The sequence below is a fragment of the Heteronotia binoei genome, chromosome 2 (assembly GCF_032191835.1).
Source record: "Heteronotia binoei isolate CCM8104 ecotype False Entrance Well chromosome 2, APGP_CSIRO_Hbin_v1, whole genome shotgun sequence".
Taxonomy (NCBI): Eukaryota; Metazoa; Chordata; class Lepidosauria; order Squamata; family Gekkonidae; genus Heteronotia; species Heteronotia binoei.
This window is the reverse complement of record NC_083224.1, coordinates 132,394,985-132,419,727: the sequence shown is the minus strand read 5'-3', so window position 1 is coordinate 132,419,727 and position 24,743 is coordinate 132,394,985. Positions and strand designations below refer to the sequence as shown.

Here is a 24,743-nt window from a genome sequence, read left to right as displayed (position 1 = left end):
TTTGTTGTCATAAACACCATTAAACTATTCATAGCTTCATCTTAACAGTGCTAGAATATGAATATGAGCTTTTCCTTTTTTAACTTTTCTTGTAATTCACATCAATTTTTTCCCCTCAAGCTACAACAATCAAAATATAGAGATCCTTACAGCATAAAAGAGCTCTGCAATTTAAATATATAACAGTCCCTTTTTATTAAAGCAATAAACATGGAGATTAGCATTATTTGTTGAAGCATTAGGCTTTGCTCTATAATTTTTCCCTTTTCATCGCAATATAGAATACCTTTTTATAATAAGATTCTGTATTCAAATATGTGCCAAGCAGATCTGAAACTTGACAAATTTCCTAGTACGAGGTAATAATGTCCTATAGTTCTGCAGCTACAATCAAAGGTCAGTTGAGGGTGACACTTTCCTATATTTATGCATAATGCATGAAAAGAAATGCTGCACATAATTATTATGAAATGCAGCAGACTGCACCCCATAGTCAAGATCTTCAAAAATAAGTTGCTAATGACTGAGAGCTAAATTATTTTTTCCAGTTCAGCTTAGCTATTTTTTCAATAAAATGGCAATTTATATTAGCAGTAAAGCACTTGCAATCTATCGCTAGAACAGTTAACAAGCAGTGTGTTAGAGTAAACTGTCTGTGACTTCACTATCAACCAACAGGCCTATCATTAACTCCTGAAAACTACTGATTTGTGATAATTATGTCTTAAATAGCATAAGGTGCTACTTTTCTTAAATAGCATAAGGTGCTAACTCATAAGGTATTCAAGAGACTTCTAGCCTAAGATAAATTGCCAGGGCGAAACTGTTACAATCTGATGTGTTCACTATCGTGCAGTGCTTAATTGCAGTCAGAACTCAGTAATGGACCCTGCAAACTAATGAAAAGATAGATAAGTATGTGCAGGACACAGTTCTCTTATTTCTAAAGGCCATGCCAAAATCTTACACCTTTTTCCCTTCAGAAAGTGTTACTATATATGGGGAATATGTGACATTCATCTATAGAAAGCAGTGGGTGGTAATTGTGCACATGAGTTTCACAGCATGCATGTGCACTGCTTTTGACATGTGTGAACTTATCATTTGCAGCTTGTACCTGCAGTGGGCAGTAGAGTGGGTGACGGAGAAAGAAAATCAGGCCTGCATACAGGATTGTGTTGGAACAGGCCCCAACTTTGTTGCACTACTATTGGTGAACCATGGCTTAGTAATAGTTGTCATGGCTCACTTGCATGTTGTTGCCTGACTCAGACTTTCTGGAATCTCTAGCACAAGATCAAATCAGGTAGCAGAAGCTGGGAACGATGGTCTCTATGTGATATATTGGATTGCTGTTACCAGGGCTTTTTTGGTAGAAAAGGCCTAGCAGGAACTCATTTGCATATTAGGCCACACTCCCTGATGCCACCATTGTTCTACATAGGGCTTTATTATAGAAAAAGCCCAGTGGGAATTCATTTGCATATTAAGCCACACCCCCTGACACCAAGCCAGCCGGGGCTGTGTTCCTGTGCATTCCTGCTCAAAAAAAGCCCTGGCTGTTACCAGTTCAGTATAAAATATCTTTATGTAATCATAAGTACTTATAGCTTTCATAAGAACTCATGAAAGCAATGACATTCTGATGTTGCCAGCAACCTGCTCAGTGCCAAAGGAAGAATGGCTTTAGACCAGGGGTGTCAAACTCTTTTGCTAGGAGGGCTGGATCTGACATAAATGGGACTTTGTGGGGCTGAGCTATGTGTGTCCTAAAATGTAAGTGCCAGATAGCAAAGATATAGATTTTATAGAGGACACAGGCCAACACAAAGGTATCATTTTTTAAAACTTAAAATGCAAACATGTGTAATACTCTTGCAATGTTTTGTTTAAAACAGAAAGGGGGGCTAGTGGAGGATTGGGGGATTTTGCAAGAAAAAGCAGAAACTTAAAAATATAAAATGCTTTCAGCCTGGGAAAACATGAAATGGAAAGGCATTGCAAGCTTCTCCCCCCACCCCAGTCTACTCAGATTAGCAATGGCTCTCCAGTGTAATATCCCCCTTTGGCTGTGGGTTCCCAAGTTAGAGTACTCACTAGGCACTAGTTCTCACTCCATTTAAGAAAACACAAAGCTGGCTCAAAGCATCAACCCTTGGTTTGCAACAACACAACTCCAGGAAGCTTCAGCTGGCCATAGGAATGCTGGGAAGTTCCTCTGCATTGAAACACAAACAAAGTTGCAAGGAAAATGTGGAGTGGATTTTCTGCTCTGCCCAGAAGCCTGAAAAGAAAATCCATTTTGCATTTTCTTTGCAGCTTTGCTTTCAACTTTAGCCTCGGCAAAGAGAAGGCAGAAGGAGTTGTGAATGTCCTAGGAAGCCTCGGACCTTCACAGGGAGAGCACAAGAGGGGGAGAAGAGAGCCCCACAGGCCTGATTGAAGCTCTGGGGAGGCATGTTTGCCCTGCAGGCCGCACATTTGACACCCCTGCTTTAGAAAGCAGATAGTGTGATCCAGCCATTAACAACCTAGGTACACATCTGGCAAACCAGTCCTTAGACCATGTCACTGAGCCTCCTCGAGGGGTCAACCTGGTGGGAGTCCACCCGTACTCGTCCCTCTGGGTTCCATTCCCACTGTTCAAATGCCAGTGAAGAAAAGCAGCAGCCTGACCATGCCTGACTCAGCTGCCAACAAACACTTTTAATGTTTCATCCAGTTAAAAACTTCCATTTATACTCCAGGCATAGTCTAAGGAGGAAATATCTGTACTAGTAGCCCTCCCTTTCCCTCCAGATGGGTGGAAGGTGTAGGGTTGCCAATCCCCAGGAGGGGGCATGGGATCCCCTGGTTTGGAGGCCCTCCCCCCCACTTCAGGGTCATCAGAAAGTGGGGGGAGGGGAGGGAAATGTCTCCTGGGAACTCTGTTATTCCCTATGGAGATTTATTCCCATAGAATATCATGGAGAATTGATCCGCGGGTATCTGGGGCTCTGGGGGGGCTGTTTTTTGGGGTAGAGGCACCAAATTTTCAGTATAGCATCTAGTGCCTCTCCCCAAAATACCTCCCAAGTTTCAAAAAGATTGGATCAGGGTGGCCAATTCTATGAGCCCCAAAAGAAGGTGCCCCTATCCTTCATTATTTCCTATGGAAGGAATTGAAAAGGTGTGCTGTCCCTTGAAATGTGATGGCCAGAACTCCCTTTGGAGTTCAATTATGCTTGTCACAGCCTTGATCTTGGCTCCACCCCTAATGTCTCCTGGCTCCACCCCCAAAGTCCCCAGATAGTTCTTGAATTGGACTTGGCAACCCTAGGAAGGTGAGACTTTCTTGGCAGATAGTATAATCAAGTAATATATCTACAGGATGTGATGCTCTTTGGCTACTCTAGCCTCTCACCCTTGTCAGACAAACACTGGTGCCTTTTCTGGACACTGGGGATTTGGTTCCATGAAATGCCTTGTGAGTCTGGGAGGTACAGCATTTGACATAGCCCTGAATCACTTCAACTAGCTATCATCTCTTTGGAAAATGACCACAAAAAACAATAGGTCATCTCCCAAGAATTCCCTTCAGCAAAATCAAAGTTTATTTTGTTTCTATGAATGTTCTTGGAAAAGAATGAAAGAAAACAGGTCTTTGTTTAGCATGGAGAAACAGAATTCTAATATTAAAGCTTAAAGCTTTAAAACACATATGCCAGGTACTTGGTCAGGTGGTATCTGGGAAGGACAGTAATGATTAAAAGGAGAAAACTTGAAGGGAGGAATAATATGAAAATCATATGAAGTAAAAGAAAAAAAGTAGCAAACAAGAAACAGTGAAAGTTTATACAGTAAGGTGCACAGAAGAATGAAAGGACTCAGAAGTAAAAGAAGCATATACATTTAAAGTCTGCACTTCCAATATGTATGTACTTACAGTTTTGTATTTCTTTTTAGGGCCATTGGCTATATCATGTCTGCATTATTCTACCCAATCATTACCTTCATTCTTATTGCAGTATGCATTTCCTACTGGGCAGTGACTGCTGTGTATCCTTCTTTCAGTCAAAAAGTGTATGCACGTCAGATGTTCTCATGCACTCAGTTTGATGCTTTAGTACTAAGCCAGAAAAGCAGCAAGAGCGCAGCATGCTCCTCTAGAAGCTAAAGTACATGGGGAGAGGGAAAAGAAAATACTATGTGCCTCAAGAGTGCTGGCTTTGCTGCTGTTTTTAGCTTTAGTGTTTGTGTCCTTCTCTGCTGCAATGTGAAAAGGAACCAGTGTGAATATTGCATGACTTGTAGCGATAACACCAAAAGATCTCTCCAAAATTACAAGCTTGGCTAGCTATAAGGCCAAACTTTATTTAAGCAAAAGGCTGGCAGTATTTTAGTCTCCTGGTGAATTGCTTGCAGGCATAGCAGACAGGGTTACAGGAAGTACATGCACACTGTAGTATCATCCAATATATTAGTCATGGAGAATGTATTCCTCTTGAGAATGCTATTAGTGCCAAGTGCTATGTCTCTGTATTTGGAAAGGAATACCAAAGTCTGTAATTTTGTTTCCTACTTAATCCAATTAAAACAAGCTTTCTAGCTACATCAGGAGAACCAGTGTACAAAGTCATGGCTAATCAAACCTTGTGCAAGTATGCAAATCTGACTTGTTACCCAGAGGTAAGTAGTTCCCTGCAAAAAGCTCATTCATTTGAGTCTGCAAAACCAGTTAAAAATTAATCTGATGTTTGGAATTTTATCATTTATTTCTATTTATTTATTTAAACCATTTTTATCTTGCCTTGTCTGTTTAGACTCAAGGTGACTAGCAATGCAACAAGTTACAAACACATAAAAACAATACAACAGTACATCAATAATATAGAAACAACACTCACAATAGAAACACATAGCCAGATATATGTTGTTTAGGATAAACTACACAAATTATTATTTATTGAGTAATTTTATTAGTAACTTATCTTATTAGGAGACTCTTGAAACACTTGTGTTTAGTTACTGCCAGTAATGAGGTACTGAGCAACCCAGACCACTAGTGCTTGTCTTTATGTCAATTCCTAGGACATTTTATATAAAATAAATCGGCTGCATGCAAAGAATCAATGTTTAATTTAAAGATAATGTTTGATTGATTAAGAATTGTACTTAGATGTCAACATAATTTTAATATTTTATATTTACAATATCTTTCTTGCCAACAAACAGACTTTCAACATGACGAATGTGACCAAGCTGTGTCCAGGGTCCCAGTGTACATTTGCATTCTATGGTGGAGAAAGCCTATACCACAGATACATCTTGGTCTTTCAGCTCTGCAATGTATTTGTATTTCTCTGGCTAGTAAATTTTGCAATAGCACTGGGTCAGTGTACCCTAGCAGGTGCCTTTGCCTCTTACTATTGGGCCTTTAGAAAACCTGCAGACATTCCAGCATGCCCACTGTTTGCTTCATTTGGGCGAGCAATACGGTAAGTTAAAGAATAATTAAGTCTAAATTTGCATTTGTTTCTGCTCTTAGAAGTGGGCTTCTGCCTTTCTAGGAAAGGCAGATTTTATAGTTAAGATAGTTACAAAGTCTAATTTATAATGCAAGCATATTCCTGTAGTCACAATAATTATTATAAAGGTGGCCAGGTGTTAGACGGGTTCCCCTTTGCTGTTTTATGATAGTTTTTAATTGTGTTTATTTACCTTATTTATAGCCTGCCTTACTTACTGAGACTCAAGGTGGATTATAGAATATAAAAAGATGAAATTAATACCATACTATAATCAGTGAATGGTGCAATAGGACAAGTATTGCAGAATTAAAAAACAATGTGAACAATAATGGAATTCCAGACATTAATGCCAAGAGCAGTTTCCCCAGACCCTGATGGGTTCAAAGCTGGCACAAAACTCCATTGGTGGACTTAAATCTTAGGCTGCCAATCAGGAGGCATGGCTTTGGGTTTATAAGGCAGCCAAATCTCCTCTGAGCAGGCTTTTGCTGCTTGCTGCTGCCCACCTGCCCTCCCTTAAGCACTATGGACTAGCTGGTCACTGTTTGAAGCTAAGCAGGTATTTTTGGGATTCCCCCTGATTGGTACTGGGGGAGGTGCCTTTCTTCACATGGTTCATGATGTCTTTGTTTCTGGGTGGTATATATAGGCCTGATTGAAGACAGTGTGGGCCATACATAGTTTAGCAAGAATTGAATGGGCTGATCACTGTAGGCAGGGCCAGCACCAGGGTTTCTAGTGCCCTAGGCCCCCAGCCCCCTTCCAGGCAGTACGGCACCAAGCGCACCCACTGCTACGCCATCCCCAGTCAGCCTTCCCAGGTCTGTGCTTCTACCCAGGAAGGTTGAGCGGGGTCGGCAGATGGCACATGCACTTGGAGGCACTCAGAGCTAGGCTCTGCGCCGCACTGCCCCTGGTGCCCATTCCCTGCTGCCCACCCATCTGCAGGTAGGTAGCCAACCTAGGCAGCCACCTACTTGCCCTACTGAGATGTGCCAGTCCTGACTGTAGGTAGATCTGATTAGCTAGCACCCTGAGACACCCAAGGAGGAAGAGGGGGAGCACCCAGAACAGCACAGCACAGGCTGTATGGCAGGATGGAGCTGGAAAGGAGTGACCTTTGGTGCTGAGCAACATCATTCTGAACTTGGTAGTGGCTGTGCAGCACATCAGATGAGGGGGATGGATCTGGGTACCTCTTGGTACATTGTATGAGGGGAAGATAAACTAAGCAGGCAGAAGATGCTGGCTGTGTTTAGAGTCAGGGTGGCAGCCACAGGCAGATGGCTGTGGCACAGCTTGTTTGTTAGCATATTTAAATATTGCACAGATCAGCTTAATTAAATCAACTAGTTAAACCCACAGTTGTTGACTTATGTCTTCTTTGAAGGAGTGCCTGGGGCAAATGTGCCTACGGCAAGGTATATTATAAATAATATAGAAAGCAGAATTACGATGGTAGAAGACAATGCAGTAAAAGCAAGATGATACCTACAATAACTGTTGAAATAGAATTTTAGCCAAGCTGTCTAAAAATATAAATAACAATTGTAAGAAAAAATACTTAAAATACATGTTATTTACAGCAAGAAAAGTTAGAACTTTGCAATCTGTGACTATAATTAAAAAAAATCTCAGACATTTACTTATTTTGTATCATAATTGCACCTATTATTCATAAAATAATAATTACTGTTTTACTATTTTATTTTCTACTAGATATCATACAGGTTCCTTAGCATTTGGCTCCTTAATTCTTGCAGTAGTTCAACTGATTCGAGTAATCCTGGAATATTTGGATCACAAACTGAAAGGTAAGTTTTTATAACATTGTACATTCTCTTTTTCCTTTTTGGAAGATAGTATTTTGTCAAGAAAAGCTTAGAACCATATCTTGGGCTGATATGAACTATCATGACCCTCATTCATATGAAGCAGATGTGAGCTAAGAGCCTTTGTTTACTTTTAGTAATGGGAACAACTTTGCCTCTTGCACCATGGATGGTTCCGATGCTTCAAAGGGATTAACCCTTATGTGGTAATTGATGGTTTACTGTTTTCTCTCATGAACAGTTTAGGTTGTCTATATTTCATGCTGCCGCATCTCTGGAATAGCAAAAAATGAACTGAATGTTTTAGAGATATTTTATGCTTCAAAAAGACCAGGTGTGACACAGCATGAGAAAAGCTATTGCCAGCATTATTTCTGAATTGTGTGATTACATGAACAACCACAAAGAGCTGCTGAACTAATCCAATGGTATGCTTTTGCATTGTCATGCAGCTAAAATACAAATACCTGTGGCACAGAATGAATTGCATATATTTTATTGCAAATCAGTGAGTAAGCAATCAGCGACAACCAAACACATGGGCAGCCCAATCTAGACATCCGTGGCGGCCAGCTGCTCGGGCGTGGGCGGATCTACGGCGCCACTCTTTGGCTTTCAAAGGGGAGATGTTATGCCATGTTTAGAGGGGGAAGAGCAGCCCGACGAACAAGAAAGAACCCGTCGCCATGGTGATTCCGCCCAGGTGCACGTCATTGGCCCGCTGCCAAGGTGGGGGAGGTGCAGGCTCACGCGGTACCATGAGACCCTGAGAGGCTGTCAATCCCCCCACTCCCTCCCACTGTCAGAGACTGCCAATGGCAAGCAGATGGGCAGAGGCGTGTGCAGACAAGCAGGAAGTGCCAAGTGCAGGAGTTCGCTGTCCTAGACAGCAGCTGGAATGTGTGTCTGGGAGCAACCAGACCAAGTCCGAAAGACACCACCTGGAGTCCTCCCCCCGGTGTTGCCCTGCTGCCACCCCCTGCTTTGTGCAAGGAACACCTCCTCTGAGGGCCACAGAACTCAGAGTGCGAGCTGCTGGGCATGCATCCACTTCAACACCCCCCCCCCCAAGTGCCCAGCACACAACAGGTAACATCAGCCCAGGCAGGTCAGGTAACATCAGCCCAGGCAAGCTGAGGGGCAGCCCCCCCTCCCCTGTCCAGCCATGTGGAGAGCAGCGTGGCAGCTCATAGCCCATTCTCCCCAAAAAACCAAGTCTGCCCACCCTCCAAGTCTGCCCCGGGAACGTGCAGCAGATGCCAAGCAGGAGAGACAACAGAGGGCACAGCTCAGACTTTATTTTTCCAGAACAGAGTGCAACAGTCTCCCTGGAGCACACTGGGCGGTCTCGCTGTGGGTGAGGCTCCATTCCGAGCAGCAGGCAGAAGCAGCTGAGGGAGTGGGGGGGGGGCGGTGGATCGACACACGCTGAAGCATCTGTGTTGGAGTCCTACCTGAAAAACGGAGACAGAGATCAAGAGCACCTGCAGGGGTGGCAGCTGAAAGACCAGGCTGCATTTCAGCTGGGCGCTCTCTTAAAGGGACAGTCTCTGACCCACCTCCCCGCATTGGGGCAGCTGCCACACCCACCCCCCGTGCCCTTCTAGGGGTTGGGAATGAAACAGAGGGCAGACCAAGGGAAGGTAGCAGGCAGCTCAACAAATGCCCCCTGCTGGAGCCCACTACCAGGTTCAAGTGCCAGAGACACTCGCACACCAAGCAGTCGAGAGCGAGGGAAGGGGAGGATGGGGGGGGGGGGACAGTGGAACTTACCCAGCCATGGGCGACAGTCCTCGCATTCTGAGCCTCTAGGAGCCTGGAACCTGTGGAGACCTGGAAACAAGAGCAGTTAGCCTAGGGGAGAGACCTTTCTCTCCCCCTTGCAAGTCAAATATACTGTCAAAGCAACCGCGCAGTGCAAAACCCATCACCAACGTGCCTGCCTGTTCCCCACTCTAAGTCTGTATGGCTAGGAGCTCGCCGGCAGAATTCCCTGCCACGCAAACCTGTCCCTAACAACTGAGTTGTGCGAGGCAGAGCAGAAGTATTTCTAGGAGGGGGGGCCATGATTGGGTGCCAGGGAGGGGACTTACCAGGCCAAGGCGCGAGGGAATTGGTGAGGCAATCACGCCACTCCCTAAGGGGTTTGCGAGCTTCTGCAGTGGCGAAGGCAACCTTTGTTTTTGGTTTCAACGAGTGCCTATGGGACATGCCACTATTTCTGCAGGTGTAACGTTGTGCCTCTCGGAGGGTGCGTGTCATGGGCCAAACTGCTCAGGAAGCCGCCTTTAGCCTGGCCGTGCCCCCAACTCCACCCCCTCCTCTGCCTGAATGCCATGCTCCACCTCACTTCCGCCCACACTCGGGTGCAGCCCTCAGCCGTCGCTGCCCTCAGGCAGAGTGGTGCTCGGGCAGCCCCCTGCCCACGTAACTCCCTTCCACTGTGCCCACGCCGGTCATACGTTGGCACAAACCCTTCCTGCGCCCACGTAGCGGCTCGTCTGCTCCCAAAAGACTTTCCATCCCCCCCCCCCGGATTGTGCTGTTAAAAGCCCTGGTGCAAATGAGGTTTAAGTCAGCATGGGTGAAGTCCTATATGTTAATGATCTTTTCATTATCAGATATGTTCACTTTTCTTTTATGCAGGGTCACAGAATGTCTTTGCTAAATTCTTGCTTTGCTGCTGCAAATGCTGTTTTTGGTGCTTGGAAAAATTCCTTAAGTTTATCAACAGAAATGCCTACATTATGGTATGTATTTTCACTGTCATTTCCTAGTATGCTGTAGTGTCACGGCACATTATTTCGTAATCTGCATTTTTTAAGTTAGCCCCATGTAGAACACAATCTTCTGATCTGAGCTTGATATTATAAAAGGTTTAATCAATTACAGGAGCACATTATGAAGTTCGGTAGGAGGGTTTAGTTATTGATAAAGCGCATAATAATTTGAACATGTTTAAACTTAGTCTTCATTTATTTTAAGCAGCTTTATATACTATTATACTTAAGCTTACAAAAAATTGTTTCAGGACATCTTGAAACCATTCTATATGTCAGCTATCTATCTATGTATAATTCTGGCTTATTTAAGACAATATGAATTTATTTACTGCTTGGCTTCCTAGAAGAATCTTATGTTCTAGTAGCAGAGCCAGCCAATCTGTATCCTCAATTCTGGTGGTTGGAGCTGTGAATGGGCAAGAAAAAAAATCTTTCTGCAAACCTGAAAAGGGCTCCCAGTTTGTAGAAAAATTGTGAAATCTGAAAAATATACGTTGGGAAGTTTTAAAAAGCCAAAAATGATAAAAGGAGTATCTGTAGCTTTAAGTTGTAGATTCCCTCATTGGCTGTTGCTGGCCAACGACACTATTTATTTTGTTTTATTTATATTCTGCCCTCCTTGCAAGTGGGCTCAGGGTGTGTTAGTATTCCATGCTGGGTTTCTCAGAGTAAAAGGCAGGGGGAGGAAGAATGGACCTTTCCATGCCTATTTTGGCCTTTGAGGGAGGACTCTTCGGGGCTAGGCCTGACAAGGGTTGAATTTGCCAGCTCCAGATTCAGAATTCCTGGAGATTTTGGGGGTAGAGTCTGAAGAAGGCAGGATTTGGGGAGGGGAGAGGGCTCAGCCAGACAGGACTGAATCTACATGTTTTTTGAGGGGAAGGGGGCAAAATTAAAAAAAGATGCCCCCTTATGGGCCCATTCTGTCTTATGGGCCCATAGAATACAATGGACTCCATACCCAATTTGACGTTCCTCCCCTACATTGGCACCCGGGGCAAGCACCCCCCCTGCCCCCCCTAGATCCGGCCCTGCAGCCAGATACAATGTCATAGAGTCCACCTTCCAAACCAGCCATTTTCTCCAGGGGAACAGATCTCTGTCATCTGGAGTTCAAATATAATTCTGAGATATCTCACACCTAGAGGTCAGTAACTCTAGGTCTGGCAGCAACCTCTGAGCGACTTGATACCTTCCAACTTTCATGTCTTAACTAGGCCTGGCTGCTTGCTACAGTTCAAACAAAAATAACAATATATACTGAATATAGAATTATCAAATGCTGTCTATAACATGGTCCTCAAATGCCAATGTACAGTGCAAAAAATTATTTGTATTGTGAAACACTTCAAGTCTGTAGTTGAAGACCCAGTTAGCAACTCCTGCATATAATACAGAGCTTCATAAACATACATATCGGTGCTATACAATCATTCAACTATGATTCATACTGAAGCATCTCTCACTTGCTATACACTTCATACAAAATACATAAAAAAGACAAGCATGTATCACTTTTCACAGTCAATTCCAAAAAGTTGAGAACTGAATATGGCAACCAAATCTTGTTCCAGCTGACAGGAGGTTGTTTCAAGAAAAGTAGTTGCTAGCTCCAAATATATAGTATTGGTACAATTTGATGATATTATCAGACATGCATGAAATTCTTCTTATATAAGCAGTTGGAGCAGGCCACACCTTTCTGGATATGCATAAATCGAATGAAATAAAATAAATACATGGTTTCATTTAAAAATACTTGGTCAACTCACTTCTATTCCTTGCTGCATGTAGCGAACCAGTCAGAATAATAAATATTTAATACTGCAGACTCAACTTGCTTCTATTTCCTTCAGCTTACAATGGAACCAGTGAGAATAATCAGTACTGGGACTCAGCCTGGAGATGAGAAAGGTGAAGATGTCAGTATATCCAGTCTACAGGCCACAGCTAGATGATCTAAATGACAGCTGAACAAGCTGGCATTGCTCCAGGTTGCATCAGCCAGGATGATGTAATGGGGTAGTGCTTAGTGACTCAGCACTAAGCTGATTGGATACTGAATTGTATAAATGTACTATATGCCTGTGCTGCGTGTGGCGTGTGTATAGTGGATGTGTTGGCAGAGCACTTTGTCAGTCTGTATAAATATTGTAAATAAACCGTGTATATAGTTAGCTTAACAGCAACTGTGTACAGTCTTCATTCTGCAAGTCTCTAGAAGACCCCACACTAAGCGCAAACAGAAGAGCCACATGCAGGCTGATTGGTTCAATTATAAGCAGCCTTGCCCTCTCAAGGCTCCACCTCTAAATCTCTAGGAATTTCCCAATTTGGAGCTGGCAACCCAAAGGGGAACTGATCACTATAGTTGTGAGATTCACTGATCTCCAGGTTGGTCACCCTAGAAGGAGAGAAGGAAGTAGAAAAAGGGGAGAGACTATAGGCATTTTCATGAAAGGGAAAGAGGAAATAGTGGGGAGGGGGGTCATGAGATGCCTGCTGCAAGTCCTTGTGAGTTCCCACTTGTATAAAATAATACTTTCCATTAGAAGGTCTATATAAATGGCTTTGAGATTATCAAGAAAAAATACACATATTTAACAGCTTAAAGAAAACTCTAGCTAATATGAGCAGGGCAAGTTGGATATGTTGTCCATGTATGGTAAGAATAAGAAATATGGTTTCTTTGTCCTAGGTCCAGTGATACCATTCTTGTTAATTTATATCTGGTCTCCAAAGTAAGCGTCTTTCACACAAACAAGTTAAATGCTCTTGATGTTTTGCAGATTGCAATATACGGTAAAAACTTCTGTACATCAGCAAAGGAAGCTTTCTTTCTGCTCATGAGAAATGTGGTAAGGTAAGGAGGTATGCCTTCCATTTATCTTAGGAAGAGGCAGAACTTATCATGTCCATCACAGTTCTTTTTCATGTGTTGGGTCTGTCACAACCTGAGATAGACCCATGGTTGTCAGGGCAGCCATAAAGTCCTGAGCTTGGCTCAACAAAGCTGCCAAGAATAATCATCCTCAGGGTCCTTAGCACCATATCTGAGATCATCTGTGTCAGTTCAGCCAGGGACCATACTGGTAGGTTAGTCAGCCAGTTCTTAGTGTCTCATATAAGGTACACATAATCAAACCTGGCCTCTCTATGCACCAAATATCAAGTGATGGAGAAAGACTTAAACACTAATCCACCTACTCCCATTCTCCAGTTTCAGATGGTGAAGGACTTTATGCCAGGCTGGTGCCAGCTGCACCAAGATAATCAGATCCTCCTGTTTTTCATACAAGAAGTCAGATATTATAGAGATCTTATTTTTCATTGACCTGGCATTGAACACACCTTATGAGAAAGCCTTACCATGCACATTTCTCCAAATGGAGCTGAAATTAGACACATAGTGAGCACCTTCATGTCTATGTGCACCAATACTCCTCCTATCACGGTATGTTCCCAAGTCTGTGCACCACCTCAGTCAAAGAAGGAACATAATGGAAGACAGCTAGTACCACCTTCCTGTCATAGGGTCACAAAACTACTGTTTTCAGCTAATCAATTAATTAATTTGTTATCTGCTTTTCTCCCCAATGGGGACCCAAAGTGGCTTACATTATTCTTCTCTCCTCCATTTTATCCTCTCAACAACACTTTAAAGTAGGTTAGGTAGAGAGAGTGTGACTGGCCCATAGCACAAACTCAGGTGTTTCATGTTGTAGCGTATTGCGGTAGCAACTATTTCATTATAACGGAAACCATTTCGTTATAACGCAATAACGTAGAAGCGTTAGTCCGCGCGAGCTGCGGAGGTGACGGGGGACACCCTGGTGACTCCGCGCAGGGCGCTGAGCATCCGCCAATCACCATCCATGGCGGGAAAATGGCTGGCCAGCATTGGACTGGCCAGTAGGAGGAATAGTTCCGGCGCTGTATATATGCGGGGCCCGGCCCGCGTGTTCTCTCTCTCCATCTTGTAATGTACCCTGAATAAAGCATGTTGCCCTGCGCCCATTTCTCCGCGTGGTACATTATAGTGGCGACGAAGGTGGGATTCTAGCCCTTCAGACAACCGGGCTACCGAGGAGACTCAAGGGCAACCGAGCGCTACATCGCTACGACCACCGCCGCTACCGCCACCATGGCCAGCTCAAGCGGGAACACCGGTCACATCGAAGCATTCAACCCCGCCAATCCCGAAGGATGGGAGTCCTATTCGGAAAGGGTCGATTGCTACCTGAGGGCGAATCGCATAACCGAGGACAGCATGAAGAGGGACGTTCTCCTGAGCGTCTGCAGGGCCGCCACCTTCGAGATCGCAAAGGGTCTCTCGGCCCCCGCCTGCCTCACGGAGAATACCTACATAGAGGTAGTCCGCCTCCTCATGGGACATTTCCTACCACAGCCATCGAAGGTGGCCTGTCGGTTCCTCTTCCACAAGAGGGACCAGGTCCAGGGAGAGTCGGCCGCGGACTACCTGGCCGCCCTGCGACAGATCGCCGGGAACTGCAACTTCCCGAACCTGGAAGAGACCCTGGCCGATCGGTTTGCCTGGGGCCTCCGCGACGAGAGGCTCCAGCAAAAGCTCTTCGCGAAGGAAGAGCTCACCCTCCAGGGCGCCTTCAGCGAAGCTGTGGCATTCAAGAGGACCACCCGGACCTTTCCCAGGGCAAAGACCGAGGCCATCCACCACGAGGACTTGGACCCCGACCACCAGGACGAGGGAGAAGCGTTCCAGATGCGCCGCACCACAGGACCAACCAGCCGAGCTCCACAGTGCCCCCGTAAGAGCGAACGAACGAACCAACACACGAATGAACGAAATGCGCCAGCTGCGGCGACCCCCACAACAGACGGGACTGCCAGTACCGGACCTGGGACTGCAGAAGCTGCGGGAAGACCGGCCACATAGCGCGGGCTTGCCGAGCCAAGTCCAACCGCCAGAGGCCAACCACGCACCACGAGGCTGCTGAGTCCCACTCCACGGCCTCCACCACACTCCAGGTACTGAACTTGCCCTTTACCACCCCCAACAAGATCAAGATGGCGGTCCTCCTAGAAGGAGCCCCATGCCTCATGGAGGTGGACTCAGGCTCCTCCATCTCCATAATCGCGGAGGAGACCCTGAGGAAGCTGTGCCCCTGGCAGAGGGTACCGCTGCGGCCGGCCGATTTTATTTTACGGGACTTTCAGAAAAACCCGGTACAAATCGCGGGGTGGGCCAGGGTACAAGTAGAGTGGGGGTCTTTCAGGGGCCCGCTGGACATCCTGGTGGTCAAGTGACCGCTTACCACCCTGTTGGGCCTCGCATGGTTGGGCCCCTTGGAAATCCGCATAGAGGGGGTAGCGCAGACGGTCTCAGCCGGAGGGTTCGGGGAAGTGTGCAGAGAGTTCCCCGATGTATTTGACGGGTCGCTGGGTAGCTATAAGGGCCCGGCCATCTCCCTACCGCTCGACCCAACGGTCAGGCCGATCCGGCTCAAGGCGAGGAGGGTCCCCTTTGCCTTAAAGCCCAAAATTGAGGCAGAACTGGACCGCCTCACGGCTCAAGGGGTCCTGGAGCCAGTCGATTATGCCATGTGGGAGACCCCCATAGTGACTCCGGTCAAACCGAATGGGGAGGTGCGGATATGTGCAGACTACAAGTGCACAATAAATAAGGCACTCCAGGATAACCCCTACCCAGTGTCCGTAGTCAGCCACGTTTTGGCAGCCCTGGCGGGGTCAAAGATTTTCGGGAAGTTGGACTTGGTACAAGCCTACCAACAGCTCCCGGTGGACGCCAAAACAGCAGAGGCCCAGACTATAGTGACCCACAGGGGAGCCTTCAGGGTGCAGAGGCTACAGTTCGGGGTCAGTGTGGCTCCGGGGATTTTCCAGAGTATAATGGATGCTCTCCTCAAAGGGATCCCCAGAGTCTAGCCCTTTTTCGACGACGCTTTAATTGCCGCCCCGGACCCCGCAGAGTTCAGCAACCGCCTCCGGGAGGTGCTCCGTCGTTTTCAAGCTGCTGGACTAAAAGTGAAGAGGGAGAAATGCTTGCTGGGAGTGCCGCGGGTGGAGTTCCTGGGCTTCGCAGTGGACGCGGAGGGCATCCACCCGACTGAGGAAAAAACCCGGGCCATCGTGCAAGCCCCAGCTTCCACGTGTAAAGCAGAGCTACAGAGCTTCTTGGGGGTGCTCAATTTCTATCACACATTCATACCCCACAAAGCGGCCATCGCTGAACCCCTACACCGCCTACTGGACAAAAAAGCTCCTTGGGTGTGGGGCAAGCGACAAGCCGCCGCCTTCCAGGCAGTGAAGGACGTTCTGGTCTCCAATGCAGTGCTGCATCACTTCGATGAGCGCCTACCGGTGGTCCTGGCCTGCGACGCATCGCCTTACGGGGTGGGCACAGTCCTGGGGCACCAACTACCGGACGGCCGTGAGGTTCCGGTCGCTTATTACTCCCGCACCCTCACATCAGCGGAGCGTAATTACGCTCAAATAGACAAGGAGGCTCTGGCCATCGTAGCGGGAGTTCACAAATTTAACGATTATCTGTATGGGCGACGGTTCACAATTGCCACAGACCACAAACCACTCTTGGGTCTGCTGGCCCCGGACCGCCAAACCCCCCAAATCCTGTCCCAAAGGGTGTTGAGGTGGAATCAATTCCTCAACTCCTACACGTACACCTTGGTACACAGAGCGGGCAAAGCGATGGGCCACGCGGACGCGCTCAGCCGCTTGCCGCTCCCGGACACGGGCCCCGATCCTGCCCCAGCACACCATGTCATGTCGATCGAGTCACTCCCGGACCAGCCACTCCACGCCGCAGATGTAGCCAAAGTCACCGGGAAAGACAAGACTCTGGCAAGGGTTCTCGACTGGGTGGTGAGGGGGTGGCCAGAAGGGAACATGGGGGAAGAGTTCATGCCCTATAAAACGAGAAGGGAGGAACTAGCAGCCCACAAGGGGTGCCTGCTATGGGGGAGCCGGGTGGTGGTCCCCCCCCTCTACGGAAGCGGGTCCTGGAATCACTCCACGAAACACACCCCGGCATAGTTAGGATGAAGGCCCTGGCTAGGAGCTATGTTTGGTGGCCTGGAATGGACGGGAATGGAAGAGAACTGGGTCCGGAGATGCAGCGCATGTCAGGAGTCGCGGCCGGACCCACCCAGCGCCTCGGCCACACAGTGGGAAACCACAAGGAAACCTTGGTCCAGGCTCCACATAGACTTCGCGGGGCCATTCCAGGGGCAGATCTTCATAATTATAGTAGACGCATACACAAAATGGCTAGAGGTCATTCCTGTGGGGTCCACCTCTTCCGCAGCCGCTATCCGAGCCCTGCGCAGGGTCCTGTGCACCCACGGCATCCCTGACACTATAGTCTCGGATAACGGGGCAGCCTTCACCTCGGGGGACTTCCAGGCGTTCCTCCAGAGGTACCTCATAAGACACATAAGGTCTGCCCCCTTCCACCCGGCCACCAACGGCCAGGCGGAGCGGATGGTCCGTACGACCAAAGAGGCCCTGGGCCGAATCGTGCAGGGCGATTGGGACCACAGATTAGCCGCGTTCCTCTTCGACAACAGGGTCATTCCAAACCCAGTCACCGGGGTTAGCCCGGCAGAGCTCCTCATGGGGCGCAAGCTCACAACAAGGTTGGACCGGCTGCACCCCGACCGAGCCTCTGACGTGCGAGGGTCCCCAGAGGTCAGAGACGCGGCTAGGGGGTTCTTCGCTGGGGACCCAGTATTCGCCCGCAACTACGCCACGGGGCCTGAGTGGCTAGCGGGGCGGGTACTACAGGTCATGGTATCCCGCCACTACGAGGTGTCCACCGAGGGGGGCCAGATCCTACACCGGCACATCGACCAGATGCGCCGCTGGACCCTACCGGAGAGACACACGGAAGCGGCAGAAGAAGCAGGGACCCGGGAGCCACCCACGACCGCTGCACCAGCCGCGGGGTCCCCATCGCCGGCAGAAGAGAATCAACCCCCGGAACCAGCCCTGCAGCCCACTGACACTCCAACCCCCGGAGGAACCCCGGAAGCTGAAGTCACCCAGCCACCGCAAGCAACCCCACGGCATTCAACACGGGAGCGCCAGCCTCCCGCCTATCTCCAAGATTATGTGCAGCAACTAAGGGGGGAGGAGTGTAGCGTATTTCGGTAGCAACTATTTCATTATAACGGAAACCATTTCATTATAACGCAATAACGTAGAAGCGTTAGTCCGCGCGAGCTGCGGAGGTGACGGGGGACACCCCGGCGACTCCACGCAGGGCGCTGAGCATCCGCCAATCACCATCCATGGCGGGAAAATGGCTAGCCAGCATTGGACTGGCCAGTAGGAGGAAAAGTTCCGGCGCTGTATATATGCGGGGCCCGGCCCGCGTGTTCTCTCTCTCCATCTTGTAATGTACCCTGAATAAAGCATGTTGCCCTGCGCCCGTTTCTCCGCGTGGTACATTATACATGTATTAGTCTGACATTCTTAACCACTACACCACACTGGCTCTCATAAGTCTCCCACCATCCAATCCCAAGTGACAAACCACTCATAGGGGCCTGCCAGTCACCAGGGTTCTCCACTGGGGGTGTTCTTTTTATTAATCAACATATCATCCAAGCTTGACTCTCCAGACTACTACTGTAGTAAAGTTTTCTGCCCCTCCCAACTGTGCTTAGTCCCGGAGAGTATACCCTTTTGTGCATCTGAGTTGCCTGTCTCTAAATCTTTGTGGCAGTGGAAAGTGCTTTCAAGTCGAAGCTGACTTACAGCAACCCAACAGGTTTTTCAAGGCAAGAGACATTCATAGGTGCCTGCCTTTTTACCACGACTCTGGTATTCTTTCGTGGTCTCCTATCCACATACTGACCAGGACTAACCCTACTTAGCCTCAGATATGACAAGATCAAGCTAGCCTCAGCTATCCAGGTCAGAGCCTAAATCTTTGCAGCTTTCTTCAAACACTTCCACAGTGCTTTCTGCTGTCACTTAACCCATCTCTATTCAGGTTTTGTTGCTTTCCCTTAGATTTTTATGCATTGCATTTTTTTTAATTTAGTAGATTTATATTCTGCCCTTTCCCATGATGGGCTCAGGGCAGATTACAGACATAATAAATAACTGTTAAAAACCCAACAATAAAATAATAATAAAACAGTCAAAACAAACACAATATAATAGACTTCAGAGGCTCTAGACAAGGAACATATAATTGTTGTGTTCTGTACAATACCCTTTTGCAAAATAAATGTTAAACAGTGGTAGTCTGTAAGGCAGTCACACATTTTTTCCAAGGACCTTAGTGTAGTTTTTCTAATCTCACATTGATTTTGTGAGATAATAAGAGAGAATGGCTTACTCAGCCCCTTGCCTTGTTTGCTTCCTAGTTGTGGGGGAATCATGGTTTCCCATATCACAAACTTTTATATGATTTTCAAAGTGCAAACACACAACTGCCTTTGGCAGAGCTTGTCCGTTATCACACTGAAACTTTAGTTAATGCCCAAATAGTATTAGAATGGGATGTTTCACACAAATTTCATATGAAAGTTTTCCAATAATTTTAATGCTGGTTGAAAGCAGAAGTGCTCCACCTTTTGGAAAGGACGGTTGTTGCAAAAAGTATTTACTTTTCAATGCACAGAGTTGCCGTGCTGGATAAAGTGACAGACTTCCTACTATTCCTGGGGAAAATTCTTGTTGCTGGAGGTGTGGGTAAGTCAATATTTTTTTTTTATTCTGATGTTTTCAACTTGATCCAGGTTAACAGAGAAGAGACCTCCCTCATAGTGCTGAATTAATGGATGGTAATTCAGACCCTGCAGTCTTTCATAACTTGAGTTTTGCTTAGGTGAATCATTATAGGACAACCTCATTACTGCAGTTTCTCTCAGGGTGTTCATTAATAAGATAAAGAATGATTTAGAATTTTAGATGGTGTTACACTGATATATATATAATAGGACATGCAGCGAATTCAGATAAAAATTAACTATGGATGGTGGAACTATCCCTAACAAGGAAAATGTGGGGTACACAGTCCTGTTTTCCATGTAGCCCTGTACAGGAACAGAGAAGCATTTTCTGGAGATGATCCAGTGAAAGGGGATGCTTAACCTACTGGTTCTCATCTGAAAATGACCACCTAGTCATTTTAACTTTTTTCCCCTAACTGGATTTCAAGGTTAGAAATAAACCAAACCAGGGGAATATGCCTTTTAAAGGGGCAATTGCAGGTGTGAATATCTGGGCAGGGAAAGGTCAAATGCTCTCCTTGTCTTTGCTGAACTCCCCTATAAATGCCCCCCCCCCAAAAGGACACACACACATACTTGCAAGCTGGAGACATTGGTTTGCTGAGACAGCACATAATTTCTACCCTTATCTAAATTTCAGTAATGAACAAGATTCCTGTATCAGTAATACAGTATCTGCAGGATTAGGACCAAAGAGATCTCTTGTTTTTTTTAAGTGCTGCATAGAGAGCTTTATGTACTGTTAGTTTCACTTCTTTGCTGAGAATGCAAACTACTTTTTCCAGATTGTGAGTGATGATTCATCTGTAGGTAGCAGCATACAGTAAAAATAAGAGAAGTAAAAGTCAAGTAGGTGAGGTTACAGAAACAAATAGCATCTCAGAGAATCTGAAAAGAAAAACACTCAGGAATACCCTCCAATTGTCAATTTTAAATTACACATAAAATACACATTTCAAACTATTCAATTCTGTACCTCAAGGTGCAACTTTTGCTGTAGGTTATGAATTGAAGTCTCACAGTGTGAAGACTTACAAGTCTTGTTTCATCCAGATGTTGAGGTGCAATGTGAACCATTTGATTCAGGCTAGGAACCAGCCCCATCAATTACTTGGGTACTGAAAGCTGCAAAGCCAATATGCATTAACTATTTCAAATTTCTGGGTTCAAGATAGATTTCAACTTTCTTCCTTCTGAAGTTTTTCATCCAGATATAATTAGGAATCTATCCTAAATGTATTGGGAATTATACTTGCATCATGTGGGTCTGGTACATGCTATTCCAGTGCACTAACTGAGCATTAGCTAGCACTGGTTAGAGTGGTGAGCTGGATTATTCACCTCAGCTGCTCCCTTCCCACTGAACAGCTGATTGGTGATATTAAGGCTGTAATCAGATGGGCCGTTTGGCCCAATATAGTTGCTTGTCCCTAATGGATTAAAAGGGCTTGGTCACATAGCCACATCTGGCAGCCATTCCCCAGTCACACTCACCCCATCATAAAATGAGTTGGATACAGAGTAACTAGACAGTAGTTTTGAATTCTGGTGCCAATGGATCCTGGCACATTCCTCCCATGTTTCCGGATGTCTGAACCTCCCTGATGCATGCTCAAACCTCCAAAGCACCCCAAGTTGCCAGTCTTATCATAGCCTAAGAGTATTTAATTGGAGCAACTATTGTGGATTAATACATTTGGACTGAAACCTACCAATATGTAGTAGTAGTGAATAGTTTATTGTACATGGCCATTGGCTGTTACAATATAAAAGCACATTATGAAAAACACAATATAGAAGAAGAAGATATTGGATTTATATCCTGGCCTCCACTCCAAATTTCAGAGTCTCAGAGCGGCTCACAATCTCCTTTATCTTCCTCCCCCACAACAGACACCCTGTGAGGTGGGTGGGGCTGAGAGCGCTCTCACAGCAGCTGCCCTTTCAAGGACAACCTCTACCAGAGCTATGGCTGACCCAAGGCCATTCCAGCACATGCAAGTGGAGGAGTGGGGAATCAAACCCGATTCTCTCAAATAAGAGTCTGCACACTTAACCACTACACCAAACTGGCTAAATATAGAATTTACATTTAAAATACCATGCTTAAAACCCAAATCTTCAGGTTAAAATATGTACTACTAGCACAGTTGCATCAACATGAGCCTTCTCTTCTAGTAAAAGAAGTTCTTGCCTCAATGGAATGCTTCTTGCACTAGAGAAAATGTGCTGGTGCCTGCAAAATAGACTTGTGCCAATATGTCTCTTTTTATATATGTTCTCTAAGTTGATGATGTCTCCTGATTTTGATTTACTGCCCCATCTCTAATATCTTGTTTGTTGTTATTATACATATATTATTTGCTAGCTGGAAAAGTAAATGAGATTTGTCTGAAATGCAAACCTTGAAATATTCAAATTGATTAATGTTTTCCTTGTGCTTAAGGACAGTTCCCTTGAGCTAATTAATTTACATTCTTTCTTCCTGCTTAGCACAGATGTTATCTTGAATTAATATCTCTATTTATCATTGAACATGTTCAGTCCAATATATGGAAATGTGTTCTCCAAGAGATAAACTGTATTTCTTGTCTCTGCTTTAACCTTACATTTAATTGTATCATTGTTTTATTTAGAAAACCCAATGTAATTCATAACATAAAACAATTGATTAAAATCTTCTTGTTACACGAACAGCTCACAGATAATTAATAGGAACATCAATTTTGTCACAGTACAAATACTGGGAATAATTCATGTCAGGATTTGTTGCTGTGAAAATCCTAAATTTTTTGTAGCAGTGTTCTCCTTGCTTTGAATTACCTTCCATTATGAGTACTCCTTCACTTGTTACATTTTAAGGACTCTTGCAGGTCATTAATGTGTTTGAAAATACATGGATATTTCAAATGGATATATTCTTGAGAATTCTAAACTGGTAGCTAGTTTGTTTCAATTCAAGGTGCTGATTGACACCTTTAAATCCCTTATTGGCCTAGAATCTACATACCTGTAGAACTGGATGTTTCCATATCATAAAGCTTTGCACCTCTGATCACCACCTAATGGGTTGAATCCAGTGGTAGATTTCCACTAATAGAAGGGCGGACAACTTTTGTTGATATCCACTACAAACCTCTGTCAGCCATTGTGCTGTTCCTGGGGCATCCCCTGTCTCCAGTAGTATTTGGGGCTGCAGAAGGACAGGGAGGTGAGAAAGTCCTGTTCAACTGATGAACTCTGTCAGAAGAAATTACTACTGGATCTAACCCATTTCTTATTTCTTACTGCAGTATGCTAGATTAGCTACTGGAAGATTTAGAGCTTTTTCAGTGGCTACTATATTCTATGGAATAGGCTTTCTGAAGTTGTTTGGAAGGCTTCTACATTGCTGAGCTTCCACAATTTGTGTAAGGTGGAGTTACAAGAAGGACTTTTGACAAATAGTTCTTTTTTATGATAACTATATATGTTAGTTCTTATGGGTTTTAATTGTATATTGTTTTATTTTAATTGTAACCCACCTTGAGTCCTGTTCTGGAGGAAGGCATGTATGGCAGCCTAGTCCCATTCCCTCACTCAGATGCAGAATTTTCCCTCCATTTTTAAATTCTTTTCTGACTGAGCAGCCCCTTTTATTCATTTTCTTATCTGTATATGGCTGTCCCACCCTATCATGTTATTTTATTTTGATGCTGGCTCTGCCCAAGAACTTGAGGGAAGAGGCAAAATTACCCTCTTGACTTAAACTACTGGAAATGGCACTTAAGAGGTTTTTAAACATTCAAAAATAAAACATTTTAATCAAAATGGAGTGGGAAAGGTCAGGTGAAATCAGGGGTAAAATGTCTGAGATGAATCAAATATAACTCTGAGGTAATATATTAAAGAATAGACTCATACAAATTGTAGAGTTTGAAGGGATCTCCAGGGTCATCTAGTCCAACCCCCCCTTCACAATGCAGGAAATTCACAAATACCTCCCCCCAAATACACAGGATCAGCATTGCTGTCAGATGGCGATCTAGCCTCTGTTTAAAAACTTCCAAGGAAGGAGAGCCTACCATCTCCTGAGGAAGCCTGTTCCACTGAGGTACCACTCTGACTTTCAAGAAGTTCTTCCTAAAGTTGAGCCAGAAACTCTTCTGACTTAATTTCAACCCATTGGTTCTGGTCCTACCTTCTGGGGCCACAGAAAACAACTCCACACCATCCTCTATATGACAGCCCTTCAAGTACTTGAAGATGGTGATCATATCACTTTTCAGCCGCCTCCTCTCCAGGCTAAACATGCCCAGCTCCTTCAACCTTTCTTCATAGGACTTGGTCTCCAGACCCCTCACCATCTTCGTCACCCTCCTCTGGACTTGTTCCAGCTTGTCTGTATCCTTCTTAAAATGTGATGCCCAAAACTGAACACAGTACTCCAGGTGAGGTCTTACCAGAGCAGAGTAAAGCGATACCATCTGGACACTATATTTCTGCTGATACAGCCCAAAATTGCATTTGCCTTTTTAACCACCGCATCACACTGTTGACTCATGTTCAGCATATGATCCACTAAGACCCCTAGATCCTTTTCGCAAATACTACTGCTAAGACAAGTTTCCCCATCCTATAACCATGCAATGGATTTTTCCTACCAAAATGCAGAACTTTACATTTATCCCTGTTAAAATTCATTTTTTTTTGTTTTAGACCAGTTTTCCAGCTTGTCAAGATCATCCTGTATCCTGACTCTGTCTTCTACTATATTTGCAACCCTTCCCAATGAAGTATCATCTGCAAATTTAATAAGCATTCCCTCTATTCCTTCATCCAAATCATTTATAAAGATGTTGAACAAAACAGGTC

General features: G+C 45.4%; 1 protein-coding gene across 3 annotated transcripts in view; it reads left to right on the top strand.

The window, feature by feature from the left end:
- Positions 1–24,743, top strand: part of SLC44A5 (solute carrier family 44 member 5) — a 333,196-nt gene that overhangs the window by 296,734 nt on the left and 11,719 nt on the right. For all 3 annotated transcript variants that reach the window (XM_060232035.1, XM_060232034.1, XM_060232033.1), the window contains exons 13-19: positions 3,946–4,038; positions 4,581–4,668; positions 5,215–5,477; positions 7,230–7,324; positions 9,989–10,092; positions 12,915–12,988; positions 19,778–19,848. In XM_060232035.1, the coding sequence (XP_060088018.1) occupies positions 3,946–4,038; positions 4,581–4,668; positions 5,215–5,477; positions 7,230–7,324; positions 9,989–10,092; positions 12,915–12,988; positions 19,778–19,848 (788 nt within the window). The remainder of the gene's footprint in view (positions 1–3,945; positions 4,039–4,580; positions 4,669–5,214; positions 5,478–7,229; positions 7,325–9,988; positions 10,093–12,914; positions 12,989–19,777; positions 19,849–24,743) is intronic.